This window comes from Apteryx rowi, unplaced genomic scaffold (genome assembly GCF_003343035.1).
Source record: "Apteryx rowi isolate R43461 unplaced genomic scaffold, aptRow1 scaffold_462, whole genome shotgun sequence".
Taxonomy (NCBI): domain Eukaryota; kingdom Metazoa; phylum Chordata; class Aves; order Apterygiformes; family Apterygidae; genus Apteryx; species Apteryx rowi.
In genome coordinates this window covers 137,758-156,433 of record NW_020450719.1, presented here as the reverse complement: position 1 = coordinate 156,433, position 18,676 = coordinate 137,758, and the positions used below count along the sequence as shown (strand labels likewise).

Sequence of the window (18,676 nt, the reverse complement as noted above, 5' to 3'; positions counted from 1 at the left end):
CAGACTCTTTTCAGTGGTGCCCAGCAACAGGACGCGAGGCAACGGGCACAAACTGAAACACAGACACTTCCATCTGAACATGAGGAAAAACTTTTTCACTGTGAGGGTGACAGACCACTGGAACAGGTTGCCCCGAGAGGTTGTGGAGTCTCCTTCTCTGGAGATATTCAAAACCTGCCTGGATGCAATCCTGTGCAACGTGCTCTAGGTGACCCTGCTTGAGCAGGGGGGTTAGACTAGATGATCTCCAGAGGTCCCTTCCAACCTCAGTGATTCTGTGATTCTGTGATAGTAATAAACTGATGAGAAACCATCAGATTGTAATAACACAGCATTACAAAATGCTCCAGAATATGTTTGTGCTGTGATTTAATACACAGCATAAGATATCTCCATTATAAAATACTCCTTATTGCTAAAATTTTCCTTTCTAAAACAGTATATTGGAAATTGACTGTCTGATGGGGGGAAGGAATAAGTATTGTAAATTAGAAAATTGTTTAAAAATAGTGGCTTTCTTAATAAGTATAGCACATGCATTTAAACAGGGAGTGTAATCATTAAAAGAAAAAGGCTTCAAAGGATGACTACTTATTTGTTGTGCTCAGCACTCCACTGTACTGGTGCATTAGAGTAGTTCATTCTTTCTTCTCTCAGTGAAAAATGATCCTCCCACCTGGTGCTGTAATCCAATTGCATCAGTACAATGTAGTCAGACCCCAACATGAGTAGTGGATTATAGCTGATGACCAAAAGACACAGAGACCCAATACATTATTTCATTCGGAATCTTTTTAAGCTGTAACTCTCGCCCTTATTAAGGAAATAAGAGAGCAAATATTAAACTTTTAGTGTAAGATAAGCAAAAAAGGCATATTGTTCTATACATCGAGCTGTATTCACAGGTTACCAGATATCTCAATCAATATATTCAACATTCATCCCTTTCTTCTCACAATCTAGCTTTCAAGAAAAAGCAGGAATAAGTCCTCTAAGTTTCTTTTCTGCTCTGTCAGCCAAGAAAAGCATATTATGTTTCCCATCAGTACTTTTACAGGAAGTGTTATTTTATATTGAATTCTAAATTTCACCTGGACTAGAGGAAATTTTAGTAGTAACTTTTCTTTGCACTTACTGGGATACAATTGCTTTTGCACCTGTATCCTACTGCTCTTACATTCTCACAGAGTTAAGTGTTGAAATGTCTTAAAGCTTTTCGCTTAGATTGGATTTTTTTTTTCCTTGCAAAACTGCAGATCCACAGAGCATAATCCTTTCTCAATCATATCCTTTTTTTTTTTTTTAATTTATCCCACCTTTTCTAATTTATTCTAGCAGACTTACAAATGTCTGGTCTTCAGGTACAGACTGTATGTTTTGACCTTCTCATTAGATCATTTGTATAGAAACTACTTTTACTACAAAACTCCATAATACCTTTGAGTTACAGCAGAAGTAATGTAACTGACTTCCTCCAGAAGTCCTTTTATAGTTCCTGAAATGACTTGGAGTTTTTTGAAATTGTCATCTTTAAAGTTACAGCTCTGCTTCTTTATAAACTTTAAGAGATCTACAGGATGATAACAAAAATCTTATCTTTGCATGCCTGCCCATTAAACTACAACTCTCAAACTTTAAGGTGGAATGCATCACTACTAAAATAATGTCCAAATCCTCATTGAGGCCTGATTGAATAAGGAAATCTTGCAGATGAAGTCTAGATTCAGACAACCTTGACATATGAGACAGCAAAAAAGGCAAGAACTTGAAAATGTAATAATGGCAAGTTTTAGATAAAAACTTACCTTCCATATTTTTGTTGAATTGTTTTAGCAAAGACATGAAAGAGTAGAAATCATGCCTTAAAGTACACACCATCTCAATTTGGAAGAGGCTGTTGCCCCTTCATAAGGACATGACTAACATTCTCACCCTAAACATCAACACTGTCCAGATCTGTGAAAGTGCTTCTGTACCTACATGCACAAGCGAGCTTACTGGCTGTCCAAATTTCTTTCCCACAGTTGTGAGAAGAAAAACTTAGATACTAGCTAGACAGTTGTGCTTATTTAATTTGCTTTCCAATGCAACATGAATGTCAACTAATATAATAACAAAATACTTTCTTCCAAAATATAAAATCACCCAGCCTGATCCTCCATCATCTTATAGCTTTTGTCCTACTGTACTTTCCTACAAACTTTCTTGACTCATTGTCTTCAGAAGAGTAATTTTTGTTAGTAGAATTCTAAAATTCTGGAATGAGAGTGTGTTTGACCGTGGTGCTGCAAACTGATACATAACTCTCATTGCAGTGCATATTCCTCCCATTTATGTTAACAAAAACACTTGATCCACAGTGAGATCAGGAGAATCAGGGATGGGATCTGGATTCAGGAGAAGCATTTTTGCTCCTTAGTCTATCACCAAGCTAGCAGAAAACTCACCTAGAAAAAATAAATGAAGATTTTCCCTCAATGTATTGAACTGAATTGTCTTAAAAAAAAGTTTGACAAATGCTAGAGTCAGCACAGAAGGAGGTAGGTCCTCATAGCCAGGAAAGTAATTTAGAAGGGCATCTCAAGTACCTCCCAAAATCATATTTTTGTTAGGTTTTGATTGTTTGAAAAAATACATGAGAAGGTGTCAGCTTCCCTTTATTTCAACACATGAAGCTGTGAATTAGGCTCTGCCTATTCCATCTAATTTTACCTCCAAGTTCTGCACCTCCTCATCAGTATCTGGTTATCTAAATCTGGCTATCTGGATTTTTCTAGACCTTTCTAGACAGGTTAGCTGTTGTATCTCCTAAATATTTCTGAGGTTCTACCCTCAAGTAATTATCACTCATTCTGTCTTGAAACTGTGGAAACATACAACATAAATCATCAGCTGATAAATTAGTTGTTCATATGCATGCATGTGCTAATGCAAAATTGTAGCTTTCTAGCTCTAATTATTACCACCTTTTTTCCTCAGTGGCAATTTAATGCCATGTATGTGACCAAAATCAATCTCTGTAATGCTGGGATAGAATTCCTTTGTCCAGGCAATAATCTGTACTTGTAAAAGACCAGCTCACCTCTACTAGCCATAAAATCCTAGCTAGCTTCATTTTGTATGTTTATGCTCAGGATTTTAGTAAAGTGTTTCCCATTACACACTCAGACCCAACTCTCACATGTATTTATTAGAAAAAAGGTACTTTTAAACATACCCTGAGATCTTCTTCCTCTAAGACAGCATGAATACAGACTGAAAAGAATGCAAGTTTATTGGTATCTGATAGGCTGTGCAGACTAACACTACTAGCAAGAAATAAAGGGAAGCTGACACCTCATGTATTCTTTTAACAGTCAAAACCAAACAAAAAATACAAGTTTTATTGAGAACTTGAGATGCCATTATTTAACTCTCTAAATGAACATTTGATTGGCCCATCTTTCACTATTGCTTTCCCTCTTTTGGAAGAGCAGAGAAAGAACAACATTTCCTCCTTTATTTTATGTTTTAATATCTGTTTCTCATATTTGTATATCACAACTCCTTTTTTTTGCCTATTTCTAATGACAATCTCCTCTTTCCTCTAAAATGCATGCAGCACTCAAGAGAAATCCATTTGAAAGCATTCAAATCACTGTGAAATGAAATGACAAAACGAATGAAGACTAACACATGAATTCTGCCTGCATTGTACATGGTGCTCAAAATGTGATTTTTCTCCATGTTCTGTTTTTTTGCAGTGGCCATGTAATGATCTCTCAAAATATTAGTGTATAAATACAGATCATGAAGTGCACTTTTATATGTTTGATTTTCAGCTCTTTTGATAGCCTTTGTCTCTTGATGATGATGAAGAATTCAAGAAGGTGTAAACAGCTGCTGACACGGTATAGTATCCATGTATGACAAAGGCTGATGTTTTTGGCAGGTGAGACAGGCCCAGAGTTTTCTCCTAGACTTTTCTTTCTTAGCAGTATAGCAAGTGCTTTACTAACTGAAGCCAATACCTTGTACCAGCCTTTTTCTGCCTTAGACTCCTAAATCAACGGCTAATATAAAAGCTTTTACTGAGTTTTGCAGACATCTCTTGTACTTGACAGTTTTTATTGATTTTTTTCCCCATCTATCCATTCTCCCATTTATTTTAAGACATTTTATGGGCTGTTTGTTCTTACAATTTCCTTGTCTTGCATCATGAAATATGTTTCCTCTTCCTTTCCTGTTGCTACAATTCTACTTTACCTATTTTACCTTTAACAATCCAGCTTTTTGGTGAACAGCAAGTGATCTCAGAGGTTAGCACTGGGTAAGTTTTCTGAGAGGACAAAAAAATATGAATTCAATCTTAGCTCTACCTAGGTACTTAAAGACCTGTTTATGTTTAGTTGATTGTCCAAAACAGCAAAAGAAACTGCACAAAAGTCCACTAACTAAAAATTCTAATTCAGGTACTGCTGAATTTACAGTTTTCATATCAAACTCCTTTTTTTCTCCTGCTTTCTCTCTTTGACTTTAGCACTCTGTCAAATGTTCCCTCTACCTCTGTTATCCAATTATTATACAAGATCAAAATGTATGAAAAACTGACCCTACAGGATGCATAAATGGTAATAGTAGTGAAGGATGATGGTAAAAAAAAAAAACTGCTTACAAACCTGAATGATATTACTATCACAGAGCTTTGTTTCAGGGTTTTTTTTTTTCAGGGCTCTATGGAAAACATTCTCCAGGCAAACAGTATGAGCTGAATTCCATCAGTGGGATGTTCCTATGCTGTATAAATAATGAAAATTATCTGTACTTTTCCAGTCTTGGAACAGTGAGGTCCCCATGCCAAAGAAGGTAGGCCCTCACCTTACTGCAGCTGTCAAATCACTGGCACCAGGGACATTAGGCCATCTTGGAAAAAAATAGTTAAGATGCTCACACAGCCTAAAAAAATGCTAATCTCTGTCAACACAGAAACAAAGGGTCAAGTCTAAATAGAGCAGTACTCTTGTAGAGCAGAGTTCAACGAATAATAAACTTGAATGCCTATTCCTATAATTGGTAGATGGTCTTCCCTGAGTGAATTAGATCTGTAGACTTCATGACTCCAAAAAAATCTCTGTACTTCAGAATGTTCCTAAATGCAGTGGAGTAAGTATGAAATTCTCATCATAGTGTTACAGATGCATGGTTGCACAGACATTTTCCTCAGTGAGGAAATCAGTTTCAGTAATTCCCAGCCATTCCCATTCTCACCCTCCCACATCTAGTTATTTGCTTTTGCATCTCTGTCATCCCATCCCTTTTTTCTGGCACAACTGTTTGTGGGACTCTGCAGTGAAATGATGTAAAGAATAAGTTCAGCCTAAATCCAGCATTTTTGCAGGCTTTTAAAGCCAGATCAAATCCTTGAACTGAGAGGGATTATATACCACTGCTGAGGATTGAGTAGTCAAGAACAATAGTAGCTGGAGTATTGCTGCCAAACACTTTGTATCAATAAACTGTGGTCTTAGGAAAGCATTTTGAGACCCACTGTACTCCCTAAGAAAGTGAGTGCAGTTAACTGAAATTAAATTCAAGAAATGATTTATGAGAGAGGTGGTAGAAAAATTTAGTTAACTGTTAGGAAAGTGGTTTATTCAGATTCATTTAATGTGTTTTACATGTTTGATGATCAGAGCTAAAATTAGCAAAGCCATCTCATTTTATATTCTTAATGCTGATTACAGTAAAAGGTAAGAATCAAACCTTGAGGGTTAGCTAAGATTTTCATTCAGGATAACTGAAGGTGTTGAAATGGTCTTCCATCAAACAGAGATTTCAGACTAAAGTTTGTACCAGCTACTTTTTTATAATTTGCATTGACAGCTTTCAAAGTAAAGAACAGCTAGATAAAATCAGATCATATTTTATACAATATGGATCCTTCTTTTTCAGTTTGCTTAGATGCCCTTTTCAACTACCTTTATTTTTCATGCTTTCTTTTCCTTCATGAAGTTCAAATGCTTGCATGCTTACAGGTAGCACATTCTTTGCATCAAACACACTATTATATGTATTGTTTCCTTCTTAAAGGGTCAATTCAGGGCTGCACTGTAATTTAATACTCACATGAGAATTTAACTTGAGTTCAACAGTTTCTATATGTATAACATTCAGGTAAGATTGAGTTTTAACCTTTGGCTGTTTTTCAGATCTGCATTAAGCTATTAACACCAAGTGCTTTCAGGACTTTGGTGATTTTTTTCCTTTGTACTGAATTTAAAATAATTAAAGAAAAGCTAGATGAAAGCAAGAAAACTGTGATACCATTTGAAGGCTGCTTTCTTACCTGTATGAGTTAGACAATGCATTTAGCTTTTACCCAGTGTAACAGAAGACATGCAATGCTTTACTCCAAGAGCAATGTTCATAAAGGATTGAGAATCTTTACACATCTCATCCTGTCACTCCTGATGGCAGATGATAAGGAGCAGATCTCTACTGACTGTATTATTTGTTAGTTCATGAACAGAAAGCACAGAGTGTATTGAACCATCATTTCTCAAAAACACCTTTCCTTTTTACATTGTAGCCAACCTCTCTGAGTTACAAATGAACACAGGAAGAAAGAAACCAGCCCTACTTACGTAAGAGATGAAGAAATTTCTAACCAGGTATTATGTGAACAGACAACATTTGGGCCAGTTTAGCTATTTTGACTACTGTAATGGGAAAAAGTTCTGAATATCTGCTAGAAAGCTCGAAAATTAATTTGACTTTCTAAACATGGGAATTTATCCCAGAAATCTAATTCTTACAATTGTATGTATCTAGTCGGGGAACACAAAAAACTATGACTTGTGTGCCTCATTAAGAGTTACTTCTAAATCAACATAAAAACCAACTAATCAGTATATGGTAAATATCCAGACAGCAAAAGGACAGTGGATTAAAAAATAGCCAACTATTTTGCAAAATTCAGTTTTTATTTTCAACTGCAAAACCAGAATATTTTAAAACCTACAGAGCATTATTTTTATTTAAAAAAGCCTGCAGATGTCAAAGTCAGTTTCTGAAAACGTCTGAAGAATTCAAATTAGGTAAAAGACCAGGCTTACATATAGCTAGCAACTGTTGCAAACTCTACCCTTTGTACATTCCCTTCATAGAATCTTCACAGATCCCCAAATTCCCTTCACAGAGTGTAAACTAAATTTATCAGATAAAGTACCACATTTTAAAAGACTTTCTAACACTCTTAAATGAATCCTGAAATTTCTACTTGCAAGAATTAATTATCCATAACAGTCCCATTGGTTGGATGCTTTGTTAATTATGTTTTTCATTTTGGAACAGTCTCAGTCCAGCTCCTGATCACTATCAGTTCTTTAACAGATTAATAATTTCTGAACCAAAGGTGCTCTGTGAAAAGATCACAGAAAACATCTCAGCTCTACAAACACTGAACATGAGTGATTTAGGTTAAGGTCAATAATGAGTCAGGGAAGAGAAGCTCTTATTTCAGCTCTTTGCACAATACCTGTTCTGTAGGTAAACAGGAGTCTTTAGTTTAACAACACTGATAGACCTTAACCTTTTCAAGCATACATATTTATTTAATTACTACATTTAAATCAAAGATATTTCCTATGAATAGCTTTTGCAAAGAGAGTACATGAAGATTTCCTTTGTTTCTTATTTGAATCACTAACATGAAAGTGTAGGCTGAGGTAATCATTTCACTCAAAGGAAGAAAACAAAGAAACCTCTATTTCATTACTAAGAAAGCTGAGCTCAGAGGCTCCCACCAGCTGTTAACTTTAAAATACTGAATCCAACTAAATTAAAAAAATCACTTTAGTCACTAAGGATTATGATGTGGTTGCTCCTTCTGTGAGACATGTTCTAAGGCTGGGAAAAAACAATTTCTATTCACTATGACATGGCTCATATGGATTTCAGATGCAAATGAAGGCCATGCTTTCTGCAGCAAAAAAAACTGTTCCATCTTTTACAATGAATTTAATCAAAAGTCAATGCAAGATAATTAAGAATAACCAGAAACCTGGTCTCACTCTTCTCTCGAATCTCACTGGCCTGTAAAACAGATGATAGGATATGTAGGAGAATATATTCATTTTCTCCTGATAATTTAGCGTTAACAGCCCCTTAGGTGGAAACATGACATCAACAGGTAGATTATATAACACAGTATATCTACATAGCAGGTCATGTGGCAAATAAAAAATCATGCTATTTTTCTTCTAATTATAGAGTGCACAGTTTTAAGCCAAATTCTGCATTACTTCAGCACCTACAATCCAAACTAACTGTAAGAAAAAGCTGTAATAATTAAATCCTTTGAAAAACTTAAGTCTTGTGTGCTTTTAGGGTTCATCAATATACTAGTTACACTAATGTAAACTTGATAACTTCTAAAACTGTCATAACACTGTACTGAATCAGGCTATCTATATGGGAAGTCTATTAGTTTAAGGCTTATCTCTGATTTTTCCACGTATTTCAAAGCGCATATAAAAATGCCATAAATTACCTAACAAGTTCACAACTGCTTAAAAACAGTATTCTGTATAGGTTAGAACAAGTCTAGCTTGTACCCAAATTATCTTCTACCCTAATCTTAAAATGGCCTGAACATTTTAGCAGTTAATGATAAAATACATAATTATTTATCTATAGCCTACATTCCATTCTTTTTGCTTTTCCTATTTTCCTGTTTTCTCAGTATGACACTACAGGGGAAGTATCTGCCAAACTCTTCTGTTGATAAACTTCACACCATATACGAAGAATACATGTGATAGGAGAACCTTTCTTAAGTTCTCACTTATTCATTGTTTTCTTGCACAACACTCAGTTTATCTTCTAAAAGGAATAGTGTAATTAGATAATTAAATTTGTTTTTTGAACTTCAACCTATATACCATTAGAAGGACTATAAATTTGCTATCAATAAGTAAAACACATATATTGAAATTATTTTCTTCAATACACCTTGTAAGAATCTGAGCTTTTACTCAGTATTTCTGCATTTAATTGCACAGTAGTTTAAAGAAAAGCTATCCATAACAGGTATCCATATCTAACAGGAACAGATTCTTTGCTACAGGCAGTGGAGGTTTTGCCTTAGTAAGGACTTTAAGCCACACATGGGATTTTCGTCTAGAAAAGGACAGAACTTGTAAGCACCACAGATATAATCCAACTAGCCTAATAAATTATTCCTATTAAAAACAAATTTGAATTTAAAAAGCCATGCTACTTCTTCAAAGAACTATACATACTATATGGATATTGATAGGATTCTTATAAAACAGAAAAAATAGCCAAGAACTAATCTGTAAATATAATTTAGTAAAGTTTGACCTTGTCCATGTGAATAAATAAGAAAACAATATTGGTGTAAGGAGTTTCAAGGTTTTGTTTGCAGAAACATACTTAAGTGACTTTATCTAAGGTAGTTAGGTGAAAGAATTCAGCTACACAGAACTGAAACAAAGGGAATCTGTTGTTCCAGCTTATTAGTTTCTTTAGCTTTTATCTGTTCCAGTTTTGTAAATATGGTTATTATTTTCAATTATAGGTTGCTCTCACAGTATTACAGGATTCCTAGAGCTCTTAAAACCTCTCAAAGCTTTGTGTTGGACTCCTGCTCTATCTAAACCATTGTTCTGTCTTTAAGATTATATGGTTGGCAAAACACGAACACCTACCCAGTTTCCCATTTTTTCCCCATTTTTCTTATTTTGGCAAAATAGGACGCATTCCTGTACTTGGATTTGTTCATGGCATTGTTCACTGTTTTCAGTGGGGCTGTGATTCATGATTTAAATTCTATTATTGAACCATTACCAGAGTCATCATTTGCTACAGGTGTACTCATGATAGACACATTTTTCCTTCCTAGAAATCGCATACAATTTTTATCAATTGTTTTAGGAATAAATATTTAAAGAAACCTTATTTCATCAGTTGAGATATAATTTAGGAATCCAGGAAAGAAATCCTCTGAACAAAATGGAAAGGCACTTTTAGCTAGAACTGTTTTCTAATATACAATTCACTCAGTTGTATTTTTAACTCTTCTGTTTACTATCTGACATGAATAGGTTTGGGTAATAGAGCAGTTAGCCATCTTAAAAAGAAATACCTAAGTAAAAACACTGCAAAAAATGTTCATCAGCTGTACTTTTCTGTCACACTGTACTCTACAGAAAAACAAAACAATTAACAAATGGCTGCTGAAAGATCAGATCTTCATCAGCAGTTCTAGCCCAAAGCCTTATCTCACCTTCTTTGTATTAAAATATATATATGAAATTGGGAAAAAGAAAAAACTGATCACTTTGATTTCCATTACATCTGCAGTAGATCTCAGAAAACATAGATGATTAGCGGATAGCAAAGCGGACATACATATCATGAGCAGCCTACCTGCTCATCTGCTGGTGACATTACAAAACTGAAAGCATGCATAACTCAGGGTGGTGAAGTGAGATGCAACACTGTCCCTCCAAAACACCACTTCAAGTATGGTCTAAACTCAGTGATCAAAAGAAAATCTTATTACTTAAAACTTCAGTTAGTTTGGGGCTCTCATTTTAGCTTCTCACAGATACTTACTTCTCTAGCTTTTCCTTAGCACACCTGTTACACATCACATTTTCTGATAGCACATCTGTTGACATCAAAAGGAAGTACTGAGTTTCAATGGACTCGGTGACCGTATTCGAAGCCTTCATATTATAACGTTCAGTGCTATTCTGTCCTCTGGCAGAGGCCTCTGAGAACTGTGGACAAGTCTCGTGCAGGCTATAGAAAACAAATTTAATAAACACAGGCACAGGTATCGCAGAAGCACATTCATTTACTTGCCTATGGGGAAAACAGGCTGTGTAATTCTGTCCAATAGCACTACTGACACAGACAGAGCCTAACTCTTACACAGAATGCCTTCTGCTGCATAAAAGTGACTGCTAAGAAACACAAATGATATTAAATCCATGTAAGTGCCAGTATTAACCTATTTGGTCATAATGCAACACGCATAGTAGGTTATTCCATACACAAAGGCTCAAGTTGGTTACTCGGGGTAGCTCCCAGCACCTTCTGTCCTATTCCTGCCCTGGCATCAATGCACCGCGCTGCATGCAGCACCTTCACGCGGTAAGATTTGCTTTGAGGCGTGAGGGACTAACGACTGGCTTGCCGAGGCTCCGACCAGCTAAAGGGGCTGTTAAACCCTCAGGACAGCTGCTCACACTGCCCTTCCGCTTGCAGTCTACCTTTTAAAGGGGGGATCCCATCAGACCGAGCGCTGCTCGCCATTATTACCGCCGCTCCATCCGCGCTTCCCCACAGTCCCTGCCCGCCGGCCGGCCAGGCCTCGCGCCCCAGGTGCCCGCAGCCGTGCAGCCACCGGAGCAGGCGCGCCGCCGCCGCCCAACGGCTGTAACGGCCGCCGCGCGAGCCGCCCAACAGCCGCCGCGCGAGTGGGCGGGCCGCGCTTCCCGCCCCGCCCTGGYGTCACTGCCGGCGCTGCCCAAGATGGAGGCCGGGCGGGGCGGTGGCGATGCGCTCCCCAGGCTCCGGCGCTGCTCGCGGGAAGGCGCGGAGCGCCGGGAGCTGCTGCTGCAGCAGCCGCGCTTTGGGGGCGGCGGGACGGCCGGTGGGTGGTGCCGGCGGCGCGGCGCGGCTCCGCGCCGGCCCCGCCAGGGAGAGCGCGGCGCGGCGCGGCAGGGCCTCCGCGGGGGAAGCGCGGCCGTCGCGGGAGGCGCGGGACGGCGCGGAGCGGAGAGCGCAGCCCGCCCCGTGCGCCCTCAGGCGCGGCCGAGGCGGGCGGTCCCGGCCGGGCAGCCGCGCAGCTGCCGGTCGTGCTGCCCTGCGGGGGAGGTCGAGGTCGTGCCTGCTGGCCGCCGGCTAACCTCGCGGAGCGGGGCGGAGGTCCCCTCGCAAGAGCGCTCGGGTGCAAGGTGGGGGGCTCCGCTGGAGAAACGCGGATTGTCGAAAAGACTCGAAAGAGCAGGCTTGCAGGCGGGAGGGAGGTGCTTTAAGTGCTCCGGAGCCCAGCTCTGATTTATGAGAAATGTAAATAAATAAATAAGGTTCAGGAATATCTGTAGTCTTAAGCAGAGCTGTTACCACACCCAGCTAGGGATAACGTGTAAGGGGGCAGGGAGCTAACACATATTACGTTGCTGAAGGCACGGAACCATTGTATTCCTCTTACCCAAATCACCAATAACTTTCAGTGATAAAGACTGAAACATCAAATACACCTACACTTCCACAGATATGTCTATTCCCTCTCTTTTTTTGACAGCATATACAAGTATTCAGCTTGTTAGTTGGTTGCTATCACGTGCAAAAAGTATGCTTTCCCACGTGCTTGCTCCAGTGTCCTGCTTTCTATGAGACAATATACAGTGGTGAGAACAAAAGATATTTTTCAGCATGATCATATTTTTAGCTTACTTGCCCCAGGTATACAGCACAAATAAAGCTAGCTCCTGAAACTAAAGTTGAAAATCTCTTGTGATGTGGTGGTAGTTTTGTACAGGAAAATGATTTATGCTGAAAATCAGTTTGCAAACATTAAAGTTAATGAAAACGGATACAAATAAATCAGTAATTGGGATACAGACCTTTCCTTCTATATGCCAAATTAATGAAAACACTTTAATAACAATAGGAGGTTTTTAAGTGGTTAAATAACCCTTTTGTAATCTAGTCAGCTGTTAATTTTCTAAAAGGGTACACAAACAGAGTATATGCTGATTGTTATTGCCTTATCATTTCATCAAAAGGTACCTTGCTTAGTCTGTTTTATTTCAGGAAATGTGCAGAGCATTTTAGAATGCTTCCTCTCTAATGCAAAGTGTATTAAGCTGAGTATAATAATGTCTAAAGATAAATGATTTTAAAGGATTAAGCATCATGTTTTATGTAACTAAAATCATACTCCACTTAATGACTGGCTTTAGTGGTGTAATTATGTTCTTATTTACAGAAGAGTCTACAGCTGCAGAGAAAAAAAGAAAGCCTCCACCCAGACTGAATATTCACTCTGCATTCTGGATTTTGGCATCAATTGCTGTGACGTATTACTTTGAGTTTTTTAAAACTGTTAAAGAAACTATTCAAGCAGATAGGTAAGGTGCCTTTTCTTAAAAAGAGAAGTTGTGTGTTCATCTTGCAATCACACTCAGATTGTTACTTGTGACCACTGTGTTTTAAATCTTGGATAAACAAGATATGCAATAGGAAGTGAGGGTTTTTTTTTTTTCTTTTCCCCTCTTGCTCTGTAGAGGAGCTACTTCATAAGGTAATCCCATGATGCCACATTTGGCTACAGTGCTGGAGAACAGAACTCGAAATTTATTCCCAATATCTTAGTGTCTCAAGCCTCCTTTACCTGTTGGAGAAAATGCATTATATCTAGCTCTACACTGAAATAAAGTCCTTCTACAGAGAAATAATACCTTCAGCTTGAAGTTGCTAACTTGTCTAGTCAAAGTTGTGTTCCTGAAGATGTGATTAGTAAAGAATTATCGTTAAATATAAAAATTGTAGAATGACACCTAAGTGTGAGATAGCAGCTTCTTAATTTTGTGTCTCTACTTTATTTTGATGACTGTTCTACAGAACAGGAAACATCAATTTTCAGTGAGTTGAATCAATTAACTCAAAACTTCATCTGTTTTCTCAAGGTGTAGAATCATTATTGGATCTTTTGTGTATTTTTGAAGACTGATTACAGAAATATGTAGGCACATGCTTTACTACTACGCTAATGATTTCAGTGAGACTTTTTAGAGCAGGAATATTAAGTGTCTCTAAGTGTTAAGTGTCTTACACTCTAGGACTGTACATCTTTGATGAAGTTTCTTCTTCAGCTTATCACTTTCTGAAATCACTTGAATTGTGGTTAGTTCACAAAACACGTCTGAAAATCTTAAAATTCCTACCTAAAGGTATGTAGACTTAAACTATTCAGTATGTAGAACAGACTGTTCAGGGTAGTGTGTATAATGAATATGACCATGAGAATGGATTTGTAACCATGTTCCAAAATAACATGCATAAATAGAAGAGTAGACTAGGGAGAATGCGTCCTTGGTTTGAAGATGATTCTGAGATGGGAAGGGCTATGAACACTTTGGAAGACAGGATTTAATTTCAAATGAGAATCAGTGGATTTCAGATCACTTCTCAAACTGGAGAAATAGTATGTAGAAGAAAGTTAAAATTCAATAGGGAGAGGCACGCATACACTTAAGAAGGAGAACTCTAGTATGTAGATGCAAAATGGAGAACAGTAAGTAAGTACAGTGCTATAGAAAAGAATGTGGCAATTATTATAGACCACATATCAGTATCAACCAACCCTGTTTTTACTTGGGGAAAAAAAGCAATGTTTTTAATATATCCAGTAGAAGTTTTTATAGGTACAAGGTGAAATATAATTTTCCATGCCATGCTGGTAAGGCCCCATCCAGAAAATTGTGTTCATCCAGGACATCCTATACTAAGAAAGAAATATGTAAACTGTAGAAACGCTGAAAGAAACAAAGGTAACTTTTTCTCATGAGATGTTACTAATTTTGGAAATTAAATATATATAATATATATTTAATAAAGCCAGTAATTTCATTTTAGTAGTACTTAATCTTGAGCTTGAGTTCACTGTACAAAATTGTATAATATTAGTAACTTGTTACAGGAAAATTCAGATTTTCTTATTTGCTAATCACACAAATCAAATCCCATATGCAACCAACAGACAGAAGTAGAAATCAGTAATAACAAGTGCTTGAGTCCTTATTATTAGACTAATTTTTAAGTAAATACAATACTTGAGGTTTCTTGAAATCCTGCTTGATAAAATTTGCTTTTTATGTAGGTTCTACTGAGCCATCTATGTACCTGCAAAATTTGTTTTAACAACAGAATGTTTTAATATTGTACCTTTAAGTTTACATCTAAGTAGAAGAAATCTTTACCTATTTTGTTGAAAGTGTGGAGGTTTTGGTTATATTTTTATCAAAAAAAGCTGAAATCTTTCTTTAAACATCAAAATGAAATTAACTTCTCTAGAAGATTTCTAGACTTCTTTGAGCAGACAGTGAAAGATAAGTGAAATAACGTCTATGGAATTATTTTCAATGGGATTGATAGATCTCAAATATTTTCAGATATTTTCACCTGATGGTGCTTTCTGAACTCTCTCAAATACTGCCTTACTGTCATCGTTGTATCAAGTATGTAGAAACTAAACATGGCCTTGCTCTGTGCTGAGATTCTCTGGAACTGATGTTCCAGACATGGTCTAGATACATCCTACATCCATTTGTCTGTGGATAGAAACTAATGTCTCCAGGGTGTGATGGAGATTCTGGGTGTCTAGCTGCTTTCTGAAGGATCCTGTCTTCCTCCATTGTTATTTAGATAGACTATGGCAACTATTTTCTTAATGCAGGTGTCTCAGTTGGTAGTATCCGGGTATCAAAATAGCATAAGATATTTACTGCACTGTACCAAAGCAAATGTTGTCTGGAGTACACAGCACCTTGATAACCCTCTGTATTTTAGTCATCAAACTGCGGTAACAAGAATTCACTTTTTTTTTTTAATTGCTAAATGTACATTCCTGCATGTTTCAGACTGTATTAAAGTGCACTTTCCCTGCCAAGCTGTCTTTCCCATCTTATTCTGGAAGTCTGTCCTCAAGTAGGCTCAAATGTGTGGCTTCCTAAATAATCACATACCCTATCCTATATTGATTCTGAGTTTGCAGTCTTGGATTTCCATACTGGTTTCTTCAGCAACTGTAAAGAAAATGTTCCATTCTGCTAATCTGTTAAATCTGAGAGTTCATAAACTTGAAAGCTTATTAAAAGCCTTCTACTACATTTCTGTTACACAAACATCAATAAAGTCTAAGTTATACTGTGAAGCATAGTTGCAGTAGAGCCTATTTTATTTCATTACTGACAAACTATTTTTAGTGTGGCAGTATAGTAAATTACTGAAAAAGTCTATTGCGCTGTATTTCTAATGTATTTGAAGAAAAATAAATAACAAGAACAATGCATTATGAAGTTAAACTTCAGTAGTTATGCATATTAGATGTCTTTAGAAAGACAAAAGTACATATTTTGCAAAAGCAATTTAAGAAAAAAACTTTCCAGCAGTTTTAGGACAATCTGTAAAATTAACAGATATTTCCTCTTCTGTTTTTAAAGTAGAATGAAGATTAATATGCAAACTGAAATGTGATGGTACTTACTGATGCTTTTTTCCCCCACAGTTGGTGGTTTGCCTCTGGCAGTTGTTTATTGGCTGCATGTTTATCTGTTGCTTTTTACTGCATAATATATCTTGAGTGGTATTGTGGAATTGAGGACTATGATGCACGATATCCAGTACTGATACCCATCACGACAACTACCTTTATCGCAGCAGCAATATGGTAAGTTAGAATACTGTGGATATACAAACTTTTGCTAAATCTGTGCAAGTCCTATGTTAATGGACTCATTTTTATAAAAAGTATAATTTCTGTAATTTTGCTGAATATACTGGTGACCATACCAGTTCTACTTAGCATCCATAATTTCTTCCACTTTCAACATTCATCCATGAGGCTAGTTTTTTTTCACCTTTAATGTTTGTATGTATAGGTGTCAGTTTGTCTTTTCATTAATAGTCCCTTTTAAGTAAATGAGACTGACTGTGGAGTTATATATTATTCTGCTAGCAAGAGTGGTAGGTCTGTCTGTATGTCTTTAAACATAGAAGATGGTTTTATAACAAATCAGGCCATCAGTAACTCAGTCAGGTAGGAAACAAACATTAAATCAGCATTAAAAAACAAAAACCCCAATGTATTGAAACAATATTTGTTTGTTGTTGATGCACTGTTTAATATGACAGTGAACTCTCTGTAACTGTTGGAAGGATGACAAATTCGACCAGAGGTCTGTAACATTTGAAACTGTATATTAAGTGCACTTTTAAATGTACTTGATCTTTTCTGTCTTGAAAATTTTTGGGAAACAGAATTCCTTAGACTTGTTAGTGTAAATTGCTTTTCTCTTTCAACTGTTTCTCAAGTTTACAAATTAAAAAAAGAGTGTATTTTCTAGGTGGGAATATTATGCCAGATAGGTTCCTAATACAGAGCTCTTCACTATCAAACCCAATCTACAAATAGAAAACATATACTGAAATTTATATTTTAACTATTGTTATGTGTGTTTTAAGGGGTTGTATCTTGTCAGATAATGGTGCTTTTAGTAAGAGCTATTTTCTTTATAAAAATACAGGAATCAGAGTTGAGCAAATATGCATGTGAGTAAAAATAAAAGGATATAAAAAAATTAGGTGTGTGTATGCGTGTAAGTATATGCATTTGCCTTCTAAATGAAAGCTGGTTCTTTTAAGTTTAGGTGTTACATCTGAACGACAGCAGTTCATGATCTTTAGCATATTTGTTGCAGTGCTAGGAACAAAAGAAAGACTGAAGAAGGTAAAGGTCCCTATAGATTAGAATCAGTCAGATTCATAATCTTTCTAATTCAATTACGAAAATGTTTGTCATACCCCTGCCCTCCTTTCTGTTCAGTCAGCTTCTTCTCAAATCTACTTAGCTGGAAGTACAAATTAAGGCTCATCTCTGCTGCCGTGCATGCCCATGGAGCAATGAAGAGTATTTTGTTTTCAGATGCTGCATACACAGAGGTTCTGAAAGTAAAAAGGTATCTTTACCCCGAAGGGACTGAGTGGACTTGCTCGGTTTAAAATCCTCAGCTATTGAAGTTCACAGATGAGTTGTCAGTAAATAAGTAGTAAACCAAGCTACCAGTTAATAATAAACTGGTGCTGGTTTTGGTTTTCTTTCAAGTCATAAAGAAATGAGCATTTTCTCCAGGCTGAGTCATTTAAGTCTCATTTCCTCTTGTGCCAAGTTTTCTTTGCGTGACTGGTATTTCTGTAATATAACAACAGAACTTACCTAAAACTTCTTGCTTTCATTCCCAGTTTCAACATTGCCCTATGGCCTGTCTGGTCATTTATCACACCTTTGTTGCTCTTCACTCAGTTTATGGGTGTTGTGATGCTTGTGTCACTCCTGGGATAAGTCCTTCAGGTAAACATCTGTTGAATTATTTAAGCACATATACATATTGTTGCATGAACTGCTTTGTTAGACAAACAATTTAAGGATTCCTTTTCTGTGTTTTGCATACATTTTTGGAGTTACTGGACAATATGCAAGTATCTGAAGGGGAAGAATACCCTTTTTCCTCTTCCCTAAGATTCTCTTCTGGATTATGAAAAGAAGGGACTAGTGAGGATCAATGGCTTTGGGGAGTTTGGGCCAAGTATCTGCAGGTTTGCCCAAGCTGGAAGAACTTCTCAGAGAAGTTGCTTGACCCGATAGTAAAGGGGAGGACACTGTTACTGTCCGTATGCAACACACTCTCTCTTTCTCTCTCTTTCTCTCTCTTTCTCTCTCTTTCTCTCTCTTTCTCTCTCTTTCTCTCTCTTTCTCTCTCTCTCGTTCTCTCTCGTTCTCTCTCGTTCTCTCTCGTTCTCTCTCGTTCTCTCTCGTTCTCTCTCTTTCTCTCTCTTTCTCTCTCTTTCTCTTTCTCTCTCTTTCTCTCTCTCTCTCTCT

At 37.1% G+C, this 18,676-nt stretch overlaps 1 protein-coding gene and 1 long non-coding RNA gene across 4 annotated transcripts in view; one reads left to right on the top strand and one right to left on the bottom strand.

The window, feature by feature from the left end:
* Positions 1–5,604: 5,604 nt before the first annotated feature.
* On the bottom strand, positions 5,605–11,430 carry LOC112971915. The gene is made up of 2 exons (XR_003255499.1): positions 11,283–11,430; positions 5,605–10,809 (listed from the first exon to the last, which is right to left on the bottom strand). It is a non-coding gene; the product is annotated as an uncharacterized LOC112971915 (long non-coding RNA).
* A 92-nt stretch (positions 11,431–11,522) lies between these two features.
* Positions 11,523–18,676, top strand: part of TMEM128 (transmembrane protein 128) — an 11,671-nt gene continuing 4,517 nt past the window's right edge. The window contains exons 1-5 of one of the 3 annotated variants that reach the window (XR_003255498.1): positions 11,523–11,665; positions 13,007–13,148; positions 16,307–16,468; positions 17,624–17,756; positions 18,040–18,128. Coding sequence is in view for 2 of the 3 variants with exons in the window: in XM_026077807.1 (XP_025933592.1) it covers positions 11,545–11,665; positions 13,007–13,148; positions 16,307–16,468; positions 18,040–18,139 (525 nt within the window). In the remaining variant the exon portion in view is untranslated. Of the gene's footprint in view, positions 11,666–13,006; positions 13,149–16,306; positions 16,469–17,623; positions 17,757–18,039; positions 18,149–18,676 lie in introns of those variants that run through there. The other 2 variants (XM_026077807.1, XM_026077808.1) reach the window with 2 other exon arrangements.